Raw genomic sequence first — 21,192 nt, forward strand, 5'->3', positions numbered from 1 at the left:
CCACACTGATGCGGAGTCGTTCGAAGTGAACTGAGTCCTTATTTTTTCAGAATAATTCCTCTTTGCCACTTTGATCTCCTTTTCCAGTGTGTATTTAGCCTGTTTATACAAGACATTGTCCCCCTTCACGTAAGCATGTTCTTTGGCCTGACGGAGCTGTCTGAGTTTTGCAGTGAACCACGGTTTGTCATTGTTGTAATTTAGTTGAGTCTTGGTAGGAATACACATATCCTCACAGAAACTGATATATGATGTTACGGTCTCTGTGAGTTCGTCCAGATCGGTGGCAGCAGCTTCAAAAACACTCCAATCAGTGAGGTCAAAACAAGATTGTAAATCCTGCTCTGCTTCATTAGTCCATCTTTTTACAGTCCTTAATACAGGTTTAGCTGATTTTAGTTTCTGCCTGTAGGTCGGTATAAGATGAACCAGAAGGTGATCAGAACGTCCCAAAGCTGCTCGTGGAACAGAGTGAAATGCATCCTTTATTGTTGTGTAACAGTGATCCAATATATTACTGTCTCTTGTGGGACAAGTAACATGCTGTCTGTATTTTGGCAGTTCACGGGAGAGATTGGCTTTATTAAAGTCCCCAAGAATGATTAAAACAGAGTCTGGGTGTTGTTGTTCTGTCTCTGTGATCTGCTCAGCGAGTTTCTGTAAAGCTGAGCTCACGTGCGCTTGAGGAGGGATGTAAACACTAACCAGAATGAACGAATGAAACTCCCGCGGCGAATAGAACGGCTTGCAGTTAATGAAGAGCGTTTAGAGATTTGAGCAGCACGTCTTCTTTAACACAGTTACATCTGTACACCACCGTTCATTGATGTAAAAGCATGTCCCGCCGCCGCGCGATTTCCCCGTTGATTCTGCGTCGCGATCCGCTCTAAACAGCTGAAAGTCCGGCAGATGGAGCGCGCTGTCCGGTATGGTGTCATTCAGCCAAGTTTCCGTGAAACACAGAGCAGCAGAGTGGGAGAAATCTTTATTTGTCCGAGAGAGCAGAAGCAGTTCGTCCGTTTTGTTGGGTAGAGAGCGGAGATTTGCCAGATGGATGCTAGGCAACGGCGTTCGAAATCCGCGTTTTCTGAGTCTCACGAGCGCTCCCGCTCGCTTTCCCCGCCTGCGCGTCCTCTTGAAGCGTGTGATCAGGGCAGCCGCTCCGCCGACAAGAATGTCCAGCAAAACATCAGAATAGTCGAAAACCGGTGAAATATCGGGAGATGTGTGTTGCCGAATATCCAGCAATTCGTCCCTGGTGAAACTGATTGCAGGAATATAACTAAAGACAGGACAAACTAACAAAAACACAAAAACAACTGCAGAGCACGTCACGGAGGCAGCCATCCTGTATCGGCGCCACTCGCAATGTGCCACACGTTGCCACATACAGTGTTAAAGGAGCATTTCACCCGTGGGAACATTGATCTTCATTGAAAGTGGGTCATATATGTAGTCGAAATCTATTAAAACTTTCGAATTTGGTGCCTTTTTGACCGAGTTATTACAGAAAGTAACTTTAGGGCTCATTTGTATGTAAAACCACAACTCCCACAATGCAACACATTTGCACAGCTCCACAAGCCACTCCCACTAATCCAGAACACCGCTGTTAGGCTGTTAGGCGATATTGTCTACAAGACATTGAGGACACAGTTAGCGATGTATGGTATTTACGTGCCACAGTAGTAAACAATGCCACAGTAAGCTTTTTGTGCATTAAAAAAGGTACTGCACAAACAGTTTACAGTTGACGTTACGTAACTTATTAACCGGGAATCATTTCGTGATAATAATGCTTGAAGAAATTGTGTACATTTCACGAAATGAATAATAAATAAAATTGAAACACTTATTTTACAGTTAGACGTCCATTTGTGCAGGCTTCGGCTGGCGTTTCCAGTTTACCTTCGGAATTCTGAAGTATGTCTCCAGGACGCCTCTCTCCATATGCGGGGCGAAACTAGGATGGTTCACAACGCAAACATCCGTGTCCTTGTCTGCCTCAGACATTTCTTCGAGGAGAAATTGGCATCTTTCAAATTCTTGCAGCAGACGGACTCGAGCTCTGTGTCCGTAGGCGCACAACGAGAGCACAGCCACCACCAGTCCGCACCAGCTCGAGCACGCCCGGGCTCCTCGGACGCGACAGGCAGGTCTCCGTCTCGGCTGCAGCCGCCGCCTCCTGTTCCTCCATCAGCCTCAGCTGCTCTGCGCTATATTGTGGCTCGTATAGATAGCCACGAACATCTGTTTCGAGCAACAGAAAATCCTCTTCTTCCGTATCATGAGTTGTTCCTCCAGCCATTCTCGTAAATCTGACTCCATAAGCGCTTGTTAGCTTAGCTACATAGCTTCCAAACAAGATGGCGGATTTTCATTTTCGTTTCTGTAAGTTTAGTCCCACCCACTGATCTGTAATAGGCCTGTAGGGTGAGTGGGTCCCACCCCCTGGAATAATAATAAGCTAGTCTCTGTAGTCTCTACACTTTTCAATGAATTTTGACTTCCTGCTTATTATGACGCAAAATGACGATTTTTACGTCATAATAAGCAGGAAGTAAAACACTTAAATCCTTATTTCTCCCATCTCAGGGAAAAATAAAGGGAAAATCCATGATCATTATAATATATGACTGGGTTTCTAACAATACAAAGCTAAATGCAAATGGGTGAAGTGTCCCTTTAAGAATCAGTGTTGTTTTTGTTATTAAAAATACTTTTCATTTATTGAAGTAAAGGTGAAATAAAATATAAATATGAGAAGAAGAAAAATAAAAGTTTCCCCATTAACTAAAGTGGGGCATACACTACAAGATAAATGGGGCAATTTTCCTGTGGTATGGGGTGTGTTAAGAGTGATTGAATTGAACGTCGGGGCTGCAGCGATTTCAAATCGTAAATATGCAACATGATGAATATATGCTATCAGAAATCCTGTTGTGTGGGGGGATCCCCGAGGACAAATGCGCATGCACTCTGCACATTGTCACGTGGAGCTAAATGATTCTCAATCAAAAAGTGAGTTTATGGAAGCATTAATCACCTCCAGCTCGCACTGTAATGTGAAGTCCACATTCAAATTACTTCATCCAACCTTTTTCTTTATTTCCACAAATTTTCAGTAAAAAAGCAATTCGGATACTATTAACATCGTCACCTGCCATTTGTTTACTCTAAAGTCACGTTTGACCCTGCAAGATTTCCTGTGTTCATAGCTGGGACTCTGGTTGTTTGTGAATCAGTTAGTATGGTGTGCAGTCCTATCACATCGCGACACTCCACACACTATAGTAACAAAACTTTTAAAGGGGTGAAATGATGTTGCTAAAAATAACATTATTTTGTGTATTTGGTGTAATTAAATATGTTTATGCAGTTTAAGGTTAAAAAAACATTATTTTCCACATATTGTACATTACTGTTTCTCCTCTATGTCCCGCCTTTCTAAAATGCCTCATTTTTTTTAACTAAGCTCATCGGTCTGAAAAGCAAGGTGTGCTCTGATTGGCCAACGATCCAGTGCATTGTGATTGGCCAAATGTCTCAAGTGTGTGATGGAAATGTTACGCCCTTACCATACTGTGAAGCATGTCCCAGTCAGAACACTGGCATATACAACATATACAGTACTGTGCAAAAGTCTTAGGCCACTAGTATTTTCACCATCAAAAAAATGGTTTTAAGTCAGTTATTTCTATATTTTGCTGTAGTGTGTCAGTAGGAAATATGAGTTTACATTTCCAAACGTTATTTTTGGCATTAATCCAGTGAGATTTTTGTTTGCACAAGGAGTCTGACAAGAGACAGTACTCTCACCATCATCCAGTCTGTCTGGAATAACATGAAGAAACAGAACAAACTGAGACACACTAAATCCAGAAGAACTGGAGTGTCTTGGAGACATTACCACAGTTCTGGATTAAGTGTGTCTCAGTTTGTTCTGTTTCTTCATATTATTCCAGACAGACTGGATGATGGTGAGATCAGATCTCTGTGCGAAGCCCTGGCTGCTGTCAGACTCAATCTCAAAATCAAAATCTCACTGGATTATTACAATTAATGGCAAAAATAATGTGTGTAAATGTAAACTGACTTTTTTTTGGTGAAAATACTAGTGGCCTAAGACTTTTGGACAGTACTGTACATTCCCTTCGAACTGGAATCATGGTGGAATATCCTGTGATGTCCTCCATAAAATGTGCTGCACACTAAATATTGGGGTTGAACTGTTCTGGAACAGTATTGTAAATACAACTTAACCATTGTTTTCTAGTTGTGTCCTCTTTTGGAAGGCCAAACAAAGTATTTTTGCTTTCACAACGAAATAGCGTTTATATATATTTATCATTGTGTTTGGTCTCTCACAGTTCTGACAAGGTTTTAAAAATCTTTTAATGTGGGCCAGCCTTAAGTTGAAAATCTAAAATTACTAAAATGAAAACTGATACAAAAAGGTAAATATAAATATTTTAGAATATTTAAAAATTTTTAGAGGTATTGTATTCTCAGTATAGGATTGTTGAAAATAAAGTAGTCACCAGTGGGTTCCTAAATGAACAAGGGGTTATGGGAAGTAAATATAATAATTGTACACTATTTTACCTATACCGTATGTTCTGACGATATGTTTCCCTCCTTTTTTCAAACTACCCAAAGAAATAAGGATTTCAGGCACAGGTAAGTTGTGTGTAGTTAATGTCACACAATGTTGATTTTGAAATACATACATGTATTATGTAAAAAAAAATTAAGATGGGTAACTTTTTTTTTAAATCAACAACAAAATCACTTGTGACCCTTCTGGCCCTTGTTTTTATGGAACTACATTTCCAAAGAGTGTCTATAGAAAACTAACCCAGGTTTGTTACTAATCCCAAAAGATGTCAAGGCACATTTTATGAGAGATGTTTGCACATCACCACATTTTTTTGACTGTCTTGAAAGATTTACTGAAGCCAATGTAAGAGGATTTAGGATTATGTTGCAGCGGCCAACACTTTGGGCCTTCAGCTGAAAGGAGTATCACTGTTTCACATTTTCACATCTGGATTTTACACAGACCAGTGGCTCTGAGTGTGAATTGGTTTCCAAACAGTCCATGATATCGATCTAATAGAGTAAGCTCAGCGTGCAAGAATAGCCTTAAAATTGCTTTTGATAAAATGTGAAAAGGTTTGTCTGATCTCATATGAGAAGGTCACAGATCTCCACACCATCATGCACAAAGTCTCAATTGGACTGGTCATTTAACCACTAATGGCATGTCTGGAGGGGCCGCACTAACTCATTCAGAAAGGAGCAGGCTGATTGGGAGACAGAATTAATGAATGCAAATAAGCGTAGCATTCTGAAAAGCCATCAGTTGTTGACAGTCATTAAGATATGCTTTCCCCGCAAGGGAACAGGAATGAACAAAATGATCTGGCAGTCTTGAAGTCGTCATCACAGCCTCCGCAAATATGCTCCAGTCACATCACATTTACTTTCACACATTCTTTTTCTCATCTGTCAGGAGATCACACCCTTTTGATGGATGCGAAAAGCATACTGCGATTCTCTCACCATCTTTAATTATATTCATATTCTAATCAGTCTCTCATTTCATCTGCCATTTTCAATTGCAACGTCTGACCAATAATTTATGAGTCGCACTGACTTGGCTTGACAGCAAACTAATGTCTTCGCTAATAACTCCTACTGTTTATATGTCTCTCCCCAAGTAACAATCCCGCTCACCGCTACTACCTGACAACAGATCCCATGACGGGGCGGCTGTATGTGTCCGACACCAACTCCAGACGCATCTATAGCCCGCAGGTGCTTCTGGCCAGATCAGAGCCCCAGCAGAATGTGGAGGTGGTGGCGGGAACAGGAGATCACTGTCTTCCCTTTGATGAAACAAAGTGTGGAGATGGAGGACCAGCCACCGATGCTCTCCTTACAGGACCCAAAGGTATTATTACAGGATGATTAAAACTGACAATCAAAAGGGTCATGCATTCTTTTCAAGGAAAGAGATGAGAAACATGGGTTCTTCAAACTTCAGAAATAGCTGCAATGAATCTTCTGAGGCATATGGCACACTTTGATTGACATGAAAGATCATCCCAAAGCTCTGTTAGCTTTTAAACACTGTATTATGTAGTGAGGTTTTTGATTGCCGTTTCAACGAGGGAAACGGGAACTGACAGCCCCGGGATACTAAATTATTTGACTGAGCCAGACACAATGGATTGATGAAGCTTCTTTGAACGATCCGTGACTTCACTGACATAAATTATAAAATGTCACACTCGCCTGGTGAATATGGATAAACTATTTCAACATATAATCTAGTCATGCAGAAAAATATATGTTTTCATTGTTTTTCAATAAAATGTCATTTACACATGAATGCATGCACTGAATGATGGATACATTAGTTATCATATTTCCTGTGTAGATGGGTACATAATGTGTTGAATTGATGGAATGTGCACACATTTTGGTTGTGACTATAAAAATCAAAAGGCATTTATACATGCATGCAGTTTCCTTGGTTAGGACTGAGATTTCTGCCATGATGTCAGTTCACTGTTTTTGTCAGGCACACAAACTTCCGTTCTACCACTCAGCTAGGCACGCATTTAGCAAGCGGCAGTTACTATAGCAACCCACACTTTCATAATTTGGGTTTAAAAGTGGGTTTGATGCTTTCCCACTCCATGCATTTGTCAAATACCCTGAGCAGACGTATAGATCGACTGAGACGGAGTGAGAAAGAGTGAACATGGGCTGAAATGCTAGAGGGAGGGAGAGATGTTCTAATACATCCCATTCTATTTTCTCCTTAAGAAATAATTCAACAGTGGGAGGCAAGATGTGAATAATTGAGGGCGATGCTTTCTGCAGTGACCTGAGTAATGGGAAGCCAAACATGACACATGTACCCGCTGCCTAGATCAGGCAAGCAAAGACCACAGCTATGTGACCTGCACATTTAGTTCCTTCCTCTATTCTCTCCAGGGATCACTGTTGACAAGAACGGACTGATCTACTTTGTGGATGGGACCGTAATCCGGAAGGTGGATCAGAATGGCATCATCTCCACCTTACTGGGGTCCAATGACCTTGCCTCTGCTCGACCTCTGAGCTGTGACTCAGTTATGGACATCCATCAGGTGAATAGTAAAAATTGCTCAAATCAACACATGCAAATAATTTATCATGACTCATGGAAAGACCTAAATGAGTTTTGGTCCCGGTACATGTTTCAAATGTAATTTCACTTTTCTTTTTTCTTGATCAGAAAAACCCTCATATTAACATCATAGTATGGCAAATATATATATATATATATATATATATATATATATATATATATATATATATATATATATATATATATACAGTACAGACCAAAAGTTTGGACACACTTTCTCATTCAAAGAGTTTTCTTTATTTTCATGACTATGAAAATTGTAGATTCACACTGAAGGCATCAAAACTATGAATTAACACATGTGGAATTATATATGGAATTATATACATAACAAAAAAGTGTGAAACAATGTCATTCTAGGTTCTTCAAAGTAGCCACCTTTTGCTTTGATTACTGCTTTGCACACTCTTGGCATTCTCTTGATGAGCTTCAAGAGGTAGTTAACTGAAATGGTCTTCCAACAGTCTTGAAGGAGTTCCCCGAGAGATGCTTAGCACTTGTTGGCCCTTTTGCCTTCTGTCTGCGGTCCAGCTCACCCCTAAACCATCTCGATTGGGTTCAGGTCCGGTGACTGTGGAGGCCAGGTCATCTGGCGCAGCACCCCATCACTCTCCTTCTTGGTCAAATAGCCCTTGATGCCTTCAGTGTGACTCTACAATTTTCATAGTCATGAGAATAAAGAAAACTCTTTGAATGAGAAGGTGTGTCCAAACTTTTGTCAAAGTTTGGAAACATTACTATTTTTAATGTTTTTGAAAGAAGTTTCTCGTGTTCATCAAGCCTGCATTTATTTGATCAAAAATACAGAAAAAACAGTAATATTGTGAAATATTATTACAACTTAAAATAATAGTTTTCTATTTGAATATACTTAAAAAATATATATACATTCATGTGATGCAAAGCTGAATTTTCAGCATTACTCCAGCTTTCAGTGTCACATGTAACATCCAGTCTATCACATGATCATTTAGAAATCATTCTAATATTCTGATTTATTATGAGTGTTGGAAACAGTTCTGTCTAATATATTTGATGAATAAAAGGTTAAAAAGAACTGCATTTATTCAAAATAAATAAAAAAAAACTAATAATATATTTTCTTTACTATCACTTTTTATCAATTTAACACATCCTTGCTGAATAAAAGTATTAAATAAAATTACTGACCCCAAATTACTGACCAGTAGTGTATATTGTTATTACAAAATATTGATATATTTTAAAAACATAGCTTCTTTTTTTTTTCATCAAAGTATCCTAAAAAAAGTATCACATGTTTTGAAAAAATATTAAGCAGCAGAACTGTTTCCAACTTTGATAATGAATCATCATATTAGAATAATTTCTAAAGGATCATGTGATAATGATCCTAAAAATTCAGCTTTGCATCACAGAAATAAATGATAATTTAAAGTATAATAAATTTAAAAACAATTATTTTAAATTGTAATAATATATCACAATATTAAATTTTTTTCTGTATTTTTGATCAAATAAATGCAATGATGAGCAGAAGAAACTTCTTTCAAAAACATTAAAAATAGTAATGTTTCCAAACTTTTGGTCTGTACTATATATACACATATGTATATATATATATATATATATACAGTATATATATATATATATATATATATATATATTATATATATATAATATATATATATATATATTATATATATATATTATATATATATATATATATATATATATATTATATATATATATATATATATATATATATATATATATATATATTAGGGCTGTGAATCTTTGGCAAGGCAGCAATTCGATTCGATTACGATTCATAGGTTTTCGATTCGATTCAAGAACGATTTTTGCAAATTTAGAACGATTCAATTCGATTCGATTCACAATTACATTCGATTCGATATTCTTTAAGTGCATTCACGGGATTATTTAAATGCTTCTACTAAATTCTTTAAATGCTTAGTCAGGGGCGAAATTACAGTAGCATTTATGGTTAGAGAACCATAGGTTAGAAAAAAACAACAAAAAAAACCTTTTGTCCATTGTTAAATGCTAGTTTAATGATGCGACATGGCATATGTAAAAATGTATGTAAGCCAAGTTTTTAAAAAAGAGCTTGAGTATTATGTATAAGCCAACATTTTGTCACACCAGGGGCGTAGCCATAATTTCAGAAGTGACAGAAATGTCAAATACAATCATTTTATGTATGTAGCCTATCATAATCGTGCCTGACGCGGCGCTGGGTGTGCTGCTGCTACTGTAGGTGACATCGAGGGAGGCCGCGGAGGCGCCGACAGACAAGGATCTTGTCTTCACGACAACACTATCTATACTTCATGTTGAGCATAAACTGATAAATGACACCGTCAACAGTATTGACAGCAAAATAGACTATGTTTGACAGGTGCAATATGCCAGTGTGTCATCGGCCTAATGTTTTCAAAAGGCATCTAAAAACTGAAACTGTTGATGCTGCATTTTACACTTTGGAAAAGTTATATATATATATATATTTTTTTTTTTTTAAATATGAGCAGGCCTACAAGCTGGGATTGGTAATGCTGCACTGTGATCATAGTTATTTATTTATATTTTTCATTATATAATGAAAAATATAAATAAATAACTATGATCACAGTGCAGCATTACCTCCGCGGCCTCCCTCGATGTCACCTACAGTAGCAGCAGCACACCAGCGCCGCGTCAGGCACGATTCTGGTGTGTAAAGACACAGAAAACGCGAAGCAGCCATCACGCAACTGACACGCAGCAGAAACGAACGCTCACGCCACGCAGCCAGTGTTTCATCGGCCTTAGAATCAGCTGCAGGGAGGGATTTGCGCTGAACGCGGAGACTTCCGCCACTTAATATGTTCGTTTGGAAACATGAAAATGTACCTATGTTCCGCATACAAAATATTGCATTCGGTACACACGTGCACGGTACTGAAAACCTTGTACCGAAACGGTCTGGTACGAATACACGTACAGTTACACCCCTAAAAACTAATATTCAATAGTCTCTATATAAATGGAAATTGAGTTATATAAACTAGCAGCTGCATATCTTTTTGAACAATGCCTTTCATCTTATCCCTCTGCCTTTAGGTGTCTTTAGAATGGCCAACAGATCTGGCTGTTAGTCCGATGGATAACTCATTGTTTGTGCTGGATGGCAGTGTAGTCTTGCGGATCACTGAGGAGGGGCAGGTCAGTGTGGCAGCAGGCAGACCCCTTCACTGCCCCATGGCTTTTAAAGACATCTTGGCGACAGAAACACAGCAAGCCACACAAACCCATCTGGAATCCCCAAGCGCCATCACGGTCTCCTTCAATGGAGTGCTGCACATCGCAGAGACAGATGAGAGGAAGATGAGCCGCATACGCAGCGTGGCAGCAGATGGCGAGATCACTCACCTGGCAGGGGCGCCTTCAGATTGCGACTGCAAGACCGATGTCAACTGTGATTGTTACCTTACAGGAGACGGCTTCGCTAAAGATGCTCGGCTGAATGGTCCGTCCTCTCTCGTGGCAGCTCCGGATGGAACCCTGTATGTAGCTGACCTGGGAAACATTCGCATTCGAGCGATTGGAAAAAACAAGCCTGCACTTAACAGCATGGGCTTGTATGAAGTGGCATCGTCCATGGAGCAGGAAGTATACATGTTTGACAGTAATGGCACACACCAGCACACGGCCAAACTGATCACTGGAGACTTCAAATACAACTTAAGCTATAGCAATGAAGGAGATCTGACCTCAGTGGCCGACAGTTATGGGAACACGCTACGGATTCGCCGGGATGCCAGCCGCCTTCCTGTTCGCATCGTTGCACCTGACAACCAGGTTATTTGGCTAACTGTAGGCTCGAGTGGTGGGCTGAAGACCCTTGGCACACAGGGGCGTGAACAGGTGCTGCTAACTTACCATGGCAACAGTGGTCTCCTGGCAACCAAGAGCACTGCCAATGGATGGACAACATTCTATGAGTAAGAGTGTTTTAGCGTTTCTGATTGCTATGCTTTTCTTGCCAGGGTAAACATTGCTATTATTGCTCAAATTTAGGCTCAGCAATTTGAACAAGTTCTAAATCTTGACTCATACATGGACTCAAAACATTTCTGCTACAGACATGAATGATATCTAAAATCAAGCTGGTAATTATGGAGAGGTTTATACTGTTAATTTTTTAAGTAGTCACACCTTGCCTGGTGGATGATGAATTGGGAAACATCCAAGAATTCTGAAAGAGGACCTGAATCATTTCTAGGGAACAACACAGAAGTAATATAGACTTTAAAACAGATAGCACAGTAGAAAAGTGCGTATTCATATGGAATGCATTAAATGCAACATCCTTCTCTTTTTCAGCTATGACACAGAGGGACGACTGACCAATGTAACTTTTCCTACTGGTGTGGTTACCAGTCTGGCCTATGACATGGATACTGTCTCTACAGTAGAAAGAGAGAGTTCTGAACGAGATGAAGCTGCAATCATAACTACAAACCAGTCAGCAATTCAAAATGTCCTCACATTACATCAAGGTAACCCTTAATCTTATGAATATAAATACATATTTTTGTCATTAGTGGTCAAAGATTTTTCACAATTTTTAATAGTTCGAAAAACTTACTCATCAGAATTGACACAGATCATCTTCAGACCATCCTGGCAAAAAGCTATCAAAAGATAGCTCTCAAAAACCGTTCTCAAAAACCGTGCAAACAAATCAACGAAAAGTTTGCCAAATCGGACCTGAGGGTTTTTCTCTCCAACGCTTTATCATATTTAGACCAAACTTTGTGTGTTATAATAACCATGACCTGAGGCTACCTGCATAGCTTCGGCTCAGAGCCACCTAGTGGTCAGGAGATATGAAAAAAAAACATCTGAATGGTTTGGCCGCAAAACTGGTCTCTTTAGATTCAGTGCAGCATGACAAACTAAATAATACCCAATTTTCCCATGTCAGCAAATGGGCATCGGCTCTTTAGAATTTTCTCATAAAATGCTTGATTGCATTGGTGTGTCATTATGAAACACAGTATGTTTCTTCGGCACCATGCCCTGATTGTACACAAAAAGTTTCATGATGGTGTGATAAAAAGTGATTTTCAAAAATGCTAATAACTTTTGAATATATTAGCCTATTGTATTGAATCTGGTCTCATTATAGAATCTTTGGATCATGCCGAGAACATGGATACTAATTTTACCATAGTCAGCTGAACTTCCTGTCCACCATTTTGATTTGTTGAAATATTACTTTCTCAAACTCAGCCTAGATCTTTTATTCGATTTTGACCAAATTTGACTAGGATCCTCTTCAGACCATGCTGACAAAAAGTTGAAATGAAATTGTTGGCATGATGCCAAGCTGATAATGAGGCTGGAACTCTGGAGTACTTTGGCATATTGTCAACAAACGTTTAAATCATCCCAAAAGCTTTAATTACTCATTGTTGCATTTGAACAGATGGCCCATGCCATGCATAGTTTCTAAATTTTGACACTGTTGTGCTTGGCCAATTAATTGCTGCTTGCAGTTATATTTTAAATTTTATTTTGCAGATCAGCTGAAGAACAACTATGTGATTGGTTATGATCATTCCTTGTGGAATCTGTATGCCAATGGAATGAACACTCACTACCAGACGGAACCACACATTCTGGCTGGTGCATCCTCCCCTGCGCTGGCACGAAGAAATATGACCCTACCTGATGACAGCGGGCAAAACTTGGTTGAATGGCGCTTTCGTAAAGAGCAGACAAGGACGAAGGTCACTGTGTTTGGACGCAAGTTACGAGTACGTAAGTCCATTTATAGAGGACAATGGTTTGTCAAATGGTTTAAAGCCTGAGATTGAATCTACTGCTTGTTGAAAGCAACCACAGCACAGTTTTGTTCTTAAATGTATTAGTCATATTGTAACACTTGACATCTGTCTTGAGGTTCAACTGACCTAAGTCATATAGACAATTTAAAAAAAAACCATGCAAGATTTCTTGCTATTCTTTTTGTGTAGATGTGTATTCTTGCAAATTAAATTAAATAAATTTGGCATGAAGATGCCACCCAGCTTTTCTAGGAGAGAAGAAACAACAGTTTTACAGAGAAAATCAATTCTAAAATTTAAGTAGCCTACATTGCAAGATGATTTAATAGTTTAAGCGTGCCACTAAGCCACTTGATTTCATAAAGTTGAGCTATTAATTATGAGACTCATTTTCACACTAAGATTCAAGTCTTTATGATGTAAACCAAGGCAACTCTGACAGAATTTTTTTTTTTCAATTTTCTAGCCTATTTTCTGCCATTTTACTGTTGCCGTACCAATTTTTTGTCTCTCCTCTGCCTGCACTTCAAGGTAAATGGACGGAACATTTTGTCTGTTGATTATGACCGAGCGCTGAGGATTGAAAAGATCTATGATGATCACCGTAAATTCCTTCTGAAGATTGGTTATGACACAGCAGGTCAGCCCACTCTCTGGATGCCAAGTAGCAAGCTGCTGCCTGTCAACCTTACTCGCAATAGCAATGGGCAGTTGAGTGCCATACACTGGGGCTCTGTCTCAGAGAGGGCCGAGTATGATGGACAAGGCCGTCTGCTTTCCAGAACATTTCCTGATGGGAAGACCTGGCGCTACACATATCTGGAGAAGGTACAGGCCAGTGGAAATTGCTTTTAGTGATGTATGTGATATACAGTAGACATCAATAGTGTTTTGTCAGTAGACTCTGCCACATATACACTGCTTACCACCAATGTAAATCTTTTTTGACTTAATCACTTTTGCTCAATGTATTGTTTAAAAACAAAATAATAATCAAATCTTACTGTACCCAATCTTTTGAACTATATATACCCTAAAATAAAAAAGATTATATCATCATTTATACACCCTACACATTATTTTTTTTCTTCCATGGAACAATACAAAACTAAAGAAAAAATATGTTTGTCAACAAATGAAATGAGGGCTAGTTAATGGTGAAGAATTGTTATTTTTGGGTGAACTATGCCTTTTATATAGCAAAAACTTTTGTATCCTTATAAGATTAACTAACTAGTGTGACAATTAAAATACAATTAGTTTATTTTAATTCCTCCTGGTTTATGCGAGTTATTTTCTTCTCGTTCTAGTCCACTGTCCTGATACTGGCAAGTCAGCGGCAGTATGTCTTTGAATATGACCCTCAGGGGGGTCTTTCAGCAGTCACTATGCCTAGTGTGGCACGATACACTATGGAGACCATACGCTCAGTGTCTTACTACCGCAACCTTTACCATATGCCTGAGAGCAATGCTTCCGTCGCTGTAGACTACAGTGAGGATGGCAGACTCCTGAGAGTGGCACAGCTGGGCACAGGACGGAGAGTCCTTTACCGGTACCGCTGGCACAACAAACTCTCAGAGGTTCTGTACGATAGCACTCGCGTCAGCTTTACCTACGATGAGATGGCAGGTGTGCTGAAGACAGTTAATCTGCAGAGTGAGGGTTTTATATGTACCATTAGATACAGGCAGCTCGGCCCACTGGTAGACCGACAGATCTACCGCTTCAGCGAGGACGGGATGGTAAATGCTCGCTTCGACTATGCTTATGACAGTAGTCTACGTGTGACGAGTATTCAGGGGGTCATCAATGAAACCCCACTGCCTATTGACCTTTATCAGTATGATGACATCTCAGGGAAAGTGGAGCAGTTCGGCAAATTTGGCGTCATCTATTATGACATCAACCAGATCATCTCTACCTCTGTCATGACTTACACCAAACACTTTGATGGGCACGGTCGGGTTCGAGAGGTTCAGTATGAATTATTCCGGTCTCTGCTCTTCTGGATCACGGTCCAGTATGACGATATGGGCAGAGTAACCAAGCGGGAAATGAAGATTGGCTCGTTTGCTAATGCCACCAAGTACAGTTATGAATATGACATGGACGGGCAGTTGCAGACAGTCTACCTCAATGAGAAAATGACATGGCGCTACAGCTATGACTTAAACGGGAACATACACCTGCTGAGTCCAGCAAACAGTGCACGAATCATGCCCCTCCGTTATGACCTGCGAGACCGTATAACTCGTCTTGGAGATCTGATGTACGAGTTGGACGAAGATGGGTTTCTTTGCCAGAGAGGCTCTGAGATCTTCCAGTACAACTCCAATGGCCACCTAGAATGTGTCTACAGTAAATCCAACGGCTGGTCCGTCCAGTACCGTTACGATGGTTTGGGAAGAAGAGTATCAACAAAGTCCAGCATAGGACAACACCTGCAGTTCTTCTATGCTGATCTGAGCTACCCATCCAGGATAACACATGTCTACAACCATTCCAGCTCACAGATTACCTCTCTATACTATGACCTGCAGGGACACTTGTTTGCAATGGAGATCAGCAGTGGAGCAGAGTTCTACATCGCTTGTGATAACATAGGAACACCACTGGCTGTCTTTGGCAGTGATGGTACCCTGCTCAAGCAGATTCATTATACAGCCTATGGCGAGGTCTACTCGGACTCCAATCCTGACATCCAGCTGGTGATTGGGTTTCATGGAGGACTTTATGAACCTCTAACAAAACTGCTTCATTTTGGAGTGAGGGATTATGACATTATGTCAGGTCGCTGGACTGCACCTGACTTCATGCAGTGGGAGAAAATCATCAAGAACCCAGGCCCTTTCAATCTCTACATGTTCAGAAACAACAACCCAATAAGTAAAGTGCAGAAAGTTAGAGACTACTTAACAGGTATGGGATGGATTCACTGGATGGATTAATATCTGTATATTAAAGTTCTGCTAGTAACATATCTGCTATACATTGCACAATTCATTGCATATCTCCAATCTTAAATTCTGATTTGTAATTTATTCATTGATATTTGCTACAGATGTGAACACCTGGCTGGTCACATTTGGATTCCATCTCCATAATAGTATCCCTGGTTTCCCTATCCCCATTTCTGAGATGACACAAGCCTCTTATGAACTGGCCAAAAGTCAAGTGTGGGACGACCTGACAGTAAGTTTATTGTGGATGAATATCTTCACGTACAGTACTAATATAAAGGGTTATTATAGTTAACTAAATCTAAAACCATACAAAACATTACTTTCCATTACGAATAATATTACTTTCCATTTAAATAAGACTAACATTATATAGTTACACAGTATACGTAACTGAAATAGTCAATTTAAAATATAAATACATTTTATTTCAGCAGTTGCCAAGGCAACATTTAATTCAACATAGTTTAATTTAACTTGATGTACTACAATGAATAAAAAAAAATTAAATAAAAAATAAAAGCTATATAGACATAAAAAACATATGACAAAAAAATACTAAAACTTTATATTAAATATTTCAAATTAAAATTAAAAAAAAAAAAAAGTAATGCAAAATAATAATAAAAACAGAGTATAATAATACCAACAGAGTGAGAATACTAGATTAGAGTTAGGGATTTGTTTTGGATTATTATATTATAACCCTGGTAGTAAGTTTTTTGTATTATTACATCTTCAAATAATAGTACCAGCATTTTTATAATAATTTATAATAAAATGAGAAAAGCTGTATTTCTACTTAAAAAAAAGAAAATTAAAATACAATACAACTTAAAAATAATTTTATCTCCATTTTATTTATTTATTTTTTTTCAAATCTTGTAGTATCCCTTTGAATAATTTTTTCCCCACATGGAATGGAACTATAGCCACATGTTTCTGTAAAATGTTTATTATTTTCTTTTGTAGGCCAGCTTTGCAGTCCAGCAGCACGTCATCCGACAAGCTGAAGCATTTCTAACATTTGGGGATCTGCCACAGGTTGAGTTCGGCCCTAGCCAAAGGGCTGATAAACCCTGGCTGTGGTTTGCCTCAAGTGATTCTTTGATAGGTCGCGGGATCATGCTGGCCCTTTACAAGGGTATCGTGATAACTCGCGCACTAAGCCTGGCTAATGAGGATTGCGTCAAGGTTGCCAACATCCTCAATGGCGCACTTTACTTGAAAGACCTGCACTTTATTTTGGATGGCAGAGACACACACTTCTTTGTTAAAATGAATTCTCCTGAAGCCGACCTGGCAGTGCTGCGGCTTACTAGCGGACGGAAAGAACTTGAGAATGCGGTGAACGTGACAGTGTCACAGTCCACAGCTGTGCTAGGTGGCCGCACCCGGCGCTTCGCAGATGTGGAGTTTCAGAGGGGGGCTCTCACCCTGCACGTACGCTATGGGGCGTCTCTAGATGAGGAACGAGTGCGTGTTTTAGAGCTGGCCCGACAGAGGGCTCTCACCATCTCATGGGCACGTGAGCAGCAGCGGGTCCGGAACGGAGAGGAAGGATCCCGCCTATGGACTGAGGGAGAGAGGAGGCAGCTTCTCAGCAGCGGACGAGTGCTAGGCTACGATGGATACTATGTGCTGTCGGTAGAGCAGTATCCTGAGCTAGCCGACAGTGTCAGCAACATTCAGTTCCTCAGACAAAATGAGATTGGCAAAAGGTAGTGAACAGACCATTATTAGCCACTTACATACATGCAATTTGTTATAGAAGAATAAGTAAAGCGGACACATTTATTACATTCTCAGTTTGTAAAAATGCTACTACTCCTAGTCAAATAAGAAGTGTACTACCTAGGGAGTAAAAAAAAGAGTATTAAAACAACGCTGTGCGTTGTGAAACATTGTGTTTTCTCAAGACCTATTTAAGGCCTTAACAAGGTTACAATTGTGGAGCACAATGAATTTATGAACTTTGCATCAAGAGACAGGCCAGATTCATAAAGCTGTTGATATCTTTATTTAACTATTTATTATTAATTTTTACAAGCACTATTCAAATATGTCCCTACAGAGAAAAATGGCATACCTTTTGGAAAATGAAAAATGTTTACATATGCATATCACTATACCCCTGCAAAAATACCATGTGATGTCAGGTGGGTTATTGTAGCCAGCTATACACTGTAATATTTTTATATTTATTCAGATTTGTCTCTTTTTCCTGTAAACTCCTGTTCATGAATATCATAATAGAAAAAAAAAATCTTTTGTTGGCAATCATGCCCTGCAATGATAACTCTCCTAAAATGTGATTTTAGGTTATTGTTTTTTTGTTTTTTTTAGGTCTGATTCTACGTTTTAGTTACAAAAACAAAGTGTTTTATAAATTACATTTGACACTTTGATTTACAGCCATCTTACGTCATACTTTGACTGAATAAACTGTACATATAATGAATAAAATGGCAACACAGCACAGAAAATATGTAAATGTCTGTATTTATGTAAATGTGCGTTTACCTGCATATTTTTTTTAATTAAAAGCAATTATTTGCTCATTTGGTTACAGGTAATAAGGCAAATATATATGAAAATTGTACTTAAAAGAAGTTTTTTTTTTGTTTTTTTACAGATTTTTTTGTTATGAGAACAGATCAAATGAAAATGGTTCATAAAGAACATTATACACTTTGGCCTAGTTTCATTGTCTTGGCAATACAACAGCAAGTAACCTTTGAAAAATCCTTTTGTCCGCTAGCGCTAAACTGCTTTTTCTATATACATATTGATGAACTAAGAATTGAATGGTGGCAGTCTGAAGTTAGATATGACAGGTTATGTGAATTCATTTTAATCAAAGGTAAAACTTCATGAGTCATGAGTAAAACTCATTTTCATCTACTTTGGCGATTAATGGTAAATGGTCCCTAAATATTAACTTAAATTTATAATTGCTGTGTAAAATCTGATTAATGAGTGATAAAAGGCAGAAAAGTCGGGCTCACAGAGCCTAAACATTTGCTTGTTGTGTCCCTGAAACCTGTAAACCACTGTCACATGATTTCTTCAACAACCGTCTAGCCCGCTCTTTAAAAGTGGTTTACGAACACATGGGTACAACACAAAACCACATTGATACATGTGCTAATTGCAGCATTTAACTGCTGGTAATTCTGAGCTCAAAAAACAAATATGTTTTCTTATTTAGACTAGGATGCACAATGCATCACTCCCTGATATCACAGTGTCTTCTTTCAGATATCATCTTTAAAGTCAGCATAATACTTGGTCAGATGCACATTCATGATTTATTCAAGCTCTCATACTAATAATGTTGATGATCAGGCAAAGTGGAAGTGTCTGAATGTGCAGACAGCAACAGATGGTGTATTGTGTCAGGAAAGAAGTGTTTTCCTCATTTAGATTGTAAATGTATGTATGAAGTTTATGGGAATGTATGTTAAGACGTTTGAACATTTCTTTTTAAGATGTAAACAATATTCAGTATAAAAATTGTGCTGTCAATCAATCGCATCCAAAATAAAAGTTTTTGTTTACATTATATATGCATGTGTACTATGTATATATATACATGCATGTATATATTTTTTTGTAAATATATATTTATATATTTTTATGTATATATGTTTATAAAATATTTATAGATATGTAATAAAAAAAGAATAATAATGATATATATAGATATATGTAGTACAGACCAAAAGTTTGGACACACTTTCTCATTCAAAGAGTTTTCTTTATTTTCATGACTATGAAAATTGTAGAGTCACACTGAAGGCATCAAGGGCTACTTTTTTGTTATGTATATAATTCCACATGTGTTAATTCATAGTTTTGATGCCTTCAGTGTGAATCTACAATTTTCATAGTCATGAAAATAAAGAAAACTCTTTGAATGAGAAGGTGTGTCCAAACTTTTGGTCTGTACTATATATATATATATATATATATATATATATATATATATATATATATATATACACACACATATATATATATATACACATATATATATATATATACATATATATATATATACTTATATATATATACATACATATATATATATACTTATATATATATACATACATACATATATATATATATACACACACACACACACACACACGTATATTGGTGTATTTATATATGCATAATAAATATACACAGTACACACGCATATATATATATATATATAAACAAAAACTTTTATTTTGGATGCGGTTACAGCACTAAAAAAATAAATACATTTTCTGAGCACAATAATAAAAAGTTACCATTCCTAAAAAAATAAATCCGCTTCGCTTTAAAAAAGCAAGCAGAATTATCTTTGACCTTTGTACCTCTAAAGAAACACACTATATCTGGTGCTAACCTTTTCTTTCTAAATCATGTTTGTTTACTTGCCAGATCACACAAATTCTGCACTGTAATTATGATCTTCCAACATTTTTAATTGGGTATTGCCAAATGTAATGTCAAAAACATTAGGTGTGTCTCAATTTGTGTACTTAAGCACTATTCTATGTCATTCTGCAGTATAAATACGGAGTAGTTTGTTTAAAAGAGCACTTCAAATACACACTTATGAATTTATGAAAAGAATTGTGGATGCCTAATGCTTTCAGCTGTCACACCTTTCTTTAGTAGAGCCTTCTAAAATTCATACACTAGATGGAAGAGTACAAAATGCATAATTCATCATGCATCATTCAAGACACAGCAACAGAATTATTTCTATACAGGACAGATTTACTAAACACCATAATAGAGTGGGGGAAATATGAAGTCACTTTGTATGCATCACGGCTGTTAGAATCACACTGGTCCCTTTGACAAAAAGCCTATTGAATTTTTCCATAGGCTTTTGGATTATCGCAAAAAATAAGCTCTGTGTTCAAACATAGTTCATGAAACTTACATGTTTTATCCATCAAGATAATCTTCACAAAATAATATAACTTTGAATAATTTTGAAGCCTAAATAAAAGTGCCAGAACTTAAAAGCTACACTTAGGCTATAAAGGAACAGCACCACGGTCACTCGCCTTCAACATCACCACCACCACGCTCCCGACAAACATCATTTTAACACATTCAGGAAAAAGGATTTATTCTCTATATGATTTTTAATCTACACAACATGAACCTTTTTATATAAACT

The 21,192-nt window shown here is 38.0% G+C and overlaps 1 protein-coding gene across 2 annotated transcripts in view; it reads left to right on the forward strand.

The window, feature by feature from the left end:
* The window catches only part of LOC132113698 (teneurin-3-like), a 126,375-nt gene extending 107,684 nt beyond the window's left edge, over positions 1-18,691 (forward strand). For both annotated transcript variants that reach the window (XM_059521624.1, XM_059521625.1), the window contains 10 exons: positions 4,660-4,680; positions 5,724-5,956; positions 7,009-7,163; positions 10,310-11,190; positions 11,573-11,748; positions 12,776-13,011; positions 13,573-13,869; positions 14,352-15,963; positions 16,106-16,236; positions 16,977-18,691. In XM_059521624.1, coding sequence (XP_059377607.1) covers positions 4,660-4,680; positions 5,724-5,956; positions 7,009-7,163; positions 10,310-11,190; positions 11,573-11,748; positions 12,776-13,011; positions 13,573-13,869; positions 14,352-15,963; positions 16,106-16,236; positions 16,977-17,729 — 4,495 coding nt within the window. In that variant the 3' untranslated portion in view covers positions 17,730-18,691. The remainder of the gene's footprint in view (positions 1-4,659; positions 4,681-5,723; positions 5,957-7,008; positions 7,164-10,309; positions 11,191-11,572; positions 11,749-12,775; positions 13,012-13,572; positions 13,870-14,351; positions 15,964-16,105; positions 16,237-16,976) is intronic.
* Positions 18,692-21,192: the final 2,501 nt, after the last annotated feature.

Source organism: Carassius carassius, chromosome 33 (assembly GCF_963082965.1).
Source record: "Carassius carassius chromosome 33, fCarCar2.1, whole genome shotgun sequence".
NCBI classification, from domain to species: domain Eukaryota; kingdom Metazoa; phylum Chordata; class Actinopteri; order Cypriniformes; family Cyprinidae; genus Carassius; species Carassius carassius.